Source organism: Schistocerca cancellata, chromosome 3 (genome assembly GCF_023864275.1).
Source record: "Schistocerca cancellata isolate TAMUIC-IGC-003103 chromosome 3, iqSchCanc2.1, whole genome shotgun sequence".
In the NCBI taxonomy this organism is placed as follows: Eukaryota; Metazoa; Arthropoda; class Insecta; order Orthoptera; family Acrididae; genus Schistocerca; species Schistocerca cancellata.
In genome coordinates, this window is record NC_064628.1 from 659,116,436 (window position 1) to 659,122,435 (window position 6,000).

A 6,000-nucleotide genomic window follows, 5' to 3' on the forward strand; every position below is an offset into this window, starting at 1 on the left:
GAAAAGAGTTTATACAGTACTGCTGTATTACAGCATACATTAGTTACTCACGACTCTACAAGAATGTCGTGCTGTTAGCAGAAGCACTCGCGGTCGTTTGCTGCCACAGCCCATTGACGCCAAGTTTCGCCGCACTGTCCTAATGGATACGTTCGTCGTACATCGCAAATTAATTTTTGCGGTTATTTCGCGCAGTGATGCTTGCCTGTTAGCACTCACAACTCTACACAAACGCCGCTGCTCTCGGTCGTTAAGTGAAGGCCGTTGGCCACTGCGTTGCCGATGGTGAAACGTTATGCCTGAAATGAGGTATTCTCGGCACATTCTTGACACTGCGGATCTCGGAATATTGAATTCGCCAACGATTTCCGAAAAGGGGAGTGTCTCATGCGTCTAGCTCCAACTATCATTCCGTGTTCAAAGTCTGTTAATTCCCGTCATGCGGTGATAATCATGTCGGATATCATTTCACAAGAATCGCCTGAGTACAAATGACAGCTCCGCCAATGCATTGCCCTTTTATACCTTGTGTACGCTATACTGCCGCTATGTGTATACGTGAAAATCGCTTTTCTGTGACTTTTGTCAGCTTATTGTGGAGCCAATAACAATTTTTAAGTTCAAAAAATAAATTCTTGAGATCCGTGTGACTGGCAGAGCACAGACTGTATACGAGGTGCATTCAAGTTCTAAGGCCTCCGATTTTTTTTTCTCTGGACTGGAAAGAGATAGAAACATGCGCATTGTTTTAAAATGAGGCCGCGTTCATTGTCAATACGTCCCAGAGATGGCAGCACCGTACGGCAGATGGAATTTTACCGCCAGTGGCGAGAATGAGAACTGTTTTAAATACTTAAAATGGTGACGTTTTCCTTACTTGAACAGCGTGCAATCATTCGTTTTCTGAATTTGCGTGGTGTGAAACCAATTGAAATTCATCGACAGTTGAAGGAGACATGTGGTGATGGAGTTATGGATGTGTCGAAAGTGCGTTCGTGGGTGAGACAGTTTAATGAAGGTAGAACATCGTGTGACAACAAACCAAAACAACCTCGGGCTCGCAGAAGCCGGTCTGACGACATGATCGAGAAAGTTGAGAGAATTGTTTTGGGGGATCGCCGAATGACTGTTGAACAGATCGCCTCCAGAGTTGGCATTTCTGTGGGTTCTGTGCACACAATCCTGCATGACGACCTGAATGCGAAAAGTGTCATCCAGGTGGGTGCCACGAATGCTGACGGACGACCACATGCCTGCCCGTGTGGCATGTTGCCAAGCAATGTTGACGCGCAATGACAGCATGAATGGCACTTTCTTTTCGTCGGTTGTGACAATGGATGAGATGTGGATGCCATTTTTCAATCCAGAAACAAAGCGCCAGTCAGCTCAATGGAAGCGCACAGATTCACCGCCACCAAAAAAATTTCGGGTAACCGCCAGTGCTGAAAAAATGATGGTGTCCATGTTCTGGGACAGCGAGGGCGTAATCCTTACCCATTGCGTTGCTAAGGGCACTATGGTAACAGGTGCATCCTACGAAAATGTTTTGAAGAACAAATTCCTTCCTGCACTGCAACAAAAACGTCCGGGAAGGGCTGCGCGTGTGCTGTTTCACCAAGACAACGTACCCGCACATCGAGCTAACGTTACGCAACAGTTTCTTCGTGATAACAACTTTGAAGTGATTCCTCATGCTCCCTACTCACCTGACCTGGCTCCTAGTGACTTTTGGCTTTTTCCAACAATGAAAGACACTCTCCGTGGCCGCACATTCACCAGCCGTGCTGCTATTGCCTGAGCGACTTTCCAGTGGTCAAAACAGACTCCTAAAGAATCCCTCGCCGCTGCCATGGAATCATGGCGTCAGCGTTGTGAAAAATGTGTACGTCTGCAGGGCGATTACGTCGAGAAGTAACGCCAGTTTCATCGATTTCGGGTGAGTAGTTAATTAGAAAAAAAATCGGAGGCCTTAGAACTTGAATGCACCTCGTATAACATAAAAAGCTCTAACTTCAAGCGACACAGACTTCACGCTATGATGCTGTCAACAACCTGTGGTTCAAAAAATCTTGGACAGTTTCAAATGGTTCGAATGGCTCTAAGCCCTATGGGACTTAACATCTGAGGTCATCAGTCCCCTAGACTTTAGAACTACTTAAGCCTAACTAACCTAAGGACATCACACACATCCATGCCTGAGGCAGGATTCGAACCTGCGACTGTAGCAGCAAGCCTGTTCCGGACTGAAGTGCCTAGAACATCTCGACCACAGCGGCCGGCTCTTGAACAGTTTCTCTAACCCTATGCTGAGTTCAGTTATTCCACATATACGCCAAGCACTCGTAGATACAAGTCAGAATGTTGGTTCCTTACGTATACTATATATGAGACCGTAACGTTTCTAACTCACAAGGTTCATCAGTGTACAGTTAAAGGATAACTTTTATTGATTTTATATATTTATGAATCGCTCAATCACTTTTATTATTTCGTAACTGCTATTAAATATTTTGTATGTAATGTTCATTGCAAGTTATGCAAGAGTATTGCTAGCACTTTCTTCTAAAATTTAAAATCTTTCACGCTGTCAGGCGACAGCTGAGCGATCCACCTTCAGTCTCAGTGTGATGTTTCAAATCTGCATTTACACAAAAGAGTAGTCATAATATCATTTTATGGAAATGAGTCCGCCTTGGTCATTACAACGAACATTTTCCTGTACGCAGTAGAAAGGATACATAGATATAATTCGTTCGACTCCCTGAGCAGTGAATGGTACAAAGTGCTGATTTAAGCCAGCAGACGAAACGCACCTTACGAATTTCTGTAGGCTGAAAGTGTATCACAGAAACTGTGAGGCTCTTCAGATGTCCATATCCTGCTGTCATTAGTATCTCTCCACAGTGAATCGATGACTGTTAAGCTGGTAACTAACTTTCAGTGTTGCGACAAGAATACAGGATCATTCTCCTGCTTAAACTACGTTGAGTCAATCACACAGCCTGCAACACACGAGAAACACAAGGCACGTGTTCAGAGGAACTTCCACTCATCAACGCCATCTACCATGGCAACAATGCTTCCCGACACATATTCATAGCACCTTTTTTCCTCCACTTAGAGTCAGGAATCCGTCCCTGTAGTTCGTCTGTTTTTCTAATGTCTTTTTATCCGCGGAGAGTTACGAATTCTTTCAAACACCAACGCGTCCGCCCCCCTCCCCCCCACCCCCCACACCGAACTATCATCTCAAAATTATTGACAAGACCTTAAAATCGCTGATCAAATTCTTCAATTCTATTAACGGGAGTACTGTAGCCTTCACTTTTGTAGCTGATCGCAGCCAAAAACCTGTGGTACTGTGGTCAGTTGAACTTGGAGGCCAAGGCACAGGTCCTGCTCGACCTATAAATCTTGAAGCATTTTGGTACGTTATATATCGTCTTACATTAGCAGCAAAATGTGTCAGTGCTCCATTCCACATGTCTCACATTCCACAACCATGGGACATGGCTCAAATTTGAGTTCGTTTAGATACGGTTCACCGAAAAGTTTACATTTCAAATACATGTGTACTAACTACGACAGTACTTCATAGTAAAGTCGGTGGACGCTCGTAACTACACATTCGTAAACGGCTCGTTAGTTAGTGTTCCGTTGGTTTCATATTCAGCTACCGATTGTTAAAATCGCACATAGCTGGGGACTCACACTAAAACCGTTTCATCTGAATGTCGTAAATGAGGCATAAACTCGCCTTCGTAACTGAGTTTGCTAACACTCTCTAGAATGATAATGCTCAGCTGCTTAGTATCCTCTTGGCTCATGAAACCGTCTGCATTAGAGTTTGACTCGTAACAGGAAGGAGCATAGTGACCTAAAATTTCTGGTCAGCAGGTTGTATGCAAATATCCAGAGTTAAATGGTAAATTCATCTGCTGCAGCTCATGGAATTTTGATGGTGGGTCATCCATTGGTTAGAAACTTTGTATTCATAGGCAACGTCGTTCTGTCAGAGAAGCAACGGGTTTCATCCTATCTCTTCTTTCCTTTGTAGGGTCCTGGGAAGCGTCGACCTTTACAGTGGGTGGTAGATGAGTCATTCTTGCTATTTGTCGTCCGCTCCCGGTAGCTGAGTGGTCAGCGCGACAGACTGTCAATCCTAAGGGCCCGGATTCGATTCCCGGCCGGGTCGGAGAATTTCTCCGTTCAGGGACTGGGTGTTGTGTTGTCCTAATCATCATCATTTCATCCCCATCGACGCGCAGGTCGCCGAAGTGGCGTCAGATCGAAAGACTTGCACCAGGCGGGCTGTCTGCCGGACAGGAGGCCCTCGTCACACGCCATTTCATTTCATTTTTTTCTATTTGTCAGGATGGCGTTCGGTTCTCCCACATGGGCATTGTGGCTTCGGCGGGTTGCGAGCGCAACAGGGATCTTTTGGAGGTGAAGATGGCTGCAGTAAGACAGACGGCGTTTATTGTTGCAGCGAGCTATGCCTGATACACGTGCGAAGTAGTGATGGGGAGCTCGTGAATGAGTCGTTCAAATGAACGCTTCACTCCAGTGAAGTGTGAACTAACCACTCAATTTCAATGAACTGGTACTTCAAACTCTTCACAGATAACACACTCCACACTTTCTTCAAGTTCACTCACTCTCTTCCCCTCCCCCTCATCCCATTACATCGGCGTTACGTCACTCATCCTCCCTTCACTTCAGTCCCCCCTCTACTGCCTGTCGACGAATCGCGCGGCGTTTGTGGGAAACTATAGGTTTGCGACGGGTTGGGTGGTGAGGGGCGAGGGGAAGGCAGCGTCAGCTGCTTCCTGCAGTGCTAACTCATTACCCGTGACTATTTGTGCAGTTCAGTTATACTTCGCGTCTACCGGTAGCCTACCGTTGGCAACGCTTTCGGACAAATTAATATTACAGATACAAACGAAGAGGCTGGCTGTGTGAGCACGCACAGCCAACATGAAAATAAAAGTTTTGTTAATAACACTGAAAGAGGGATTATACCTGCAATCGTACCAATTACTACATGTGACAGTTTACGTTTTGAATTTGGAGAGTTATATTATTCTCAACAAAATAAAATCTACAGGAAAACTTCTGAATAATTACTTAACGTAGATATATAGACTTTGTGACAGTGGTAAACATACTCACTCTATTTTGGATTAAATTTTAAAAGGAACGTGAAATTGGACTGCATTTTGTTGGTAGCCCTAGTTTTTCAGTCCGTGAATACAACAAATAATGTTTCACTTGGCAGATAAAGACTTTTTTTGGCGCTTCATGAGAAAATGTCGAGCAAAATTAAATGTAATACCTTCTTTATATGTGACAGGCTTCTCTGTTTATCTTTCCTTTGTCCCCTTTGACCATGCTCTATTTAAGTTAGCTCAGACGCTGTAAGAGTGTAAAACGTTGCGTGCACGTTACTGCATAGTTGGCCATCTGTTGGCAAAATTATGAAGTATTATGAACCTTTATTGTACGAGCGAGGCGAAGCGAGCGTAGCCGCGGCTGAGCGGCGAACTGGGCAACTTCGCCAGGCTTCCATACTTCATGAATGAACTACTTCATTTGAACGCTTCACGGCAAAGAGTGAAATGAATGAAGTAGTTCACGGGAATCAACGAGTTCGACCCATCTCTAGTGCGAACCCTTGTCCAGTGGCGCAACATGCCTTTGGCCCACGTGTCTACGTATCAGCGTAGCAGATGCCCCTGAAGGTACACGTGCCGCTGGGAGGCAGCACGCTGGGTAGATCCTGAGTGGCACCAGCGGCCAGCTGAGACTAGGGCGGCCTAGCTGAGGGCCAGAGCGACTATGCTTGGCCCAGTCGTCTGTGTTCAAGCAAAGATTGCGGCATGGAGGGAGGCTGACACATCGACTCGAACTTAAGACCTGGGCTGCGTGCCTTTAGGGCAGCAATTGGAACACAGCGTCCAGAATGTCCTTACTTCGTCTGTACCGCAACACCCTCATAGT

General features: G+C 45.6%; 1 protein-coding gene across 1 annotated transcript in view; it reads left to right on the plus strand.

Annotated features, from left to right (window-relative positions):
- The window catches only part of LOC126176490 (sialin-like), a 116,185-nt gene extending 111,682 nt beyond the window's left edge, over positions 1-4,503 (plus strand). The window contains exon 9 of the mRNA XM_049923645.1: positions 4,375-4,503. Within this exon, the coding sequence (XP_049779602.1) occupies positions 4,375-4,503 (129 nt within the window). The remainder of the gene's footprint in view (positions 1-4,374) is intronic.
- Positions 4,504-6,000: the final 1,497 nt, after the last annotated feature.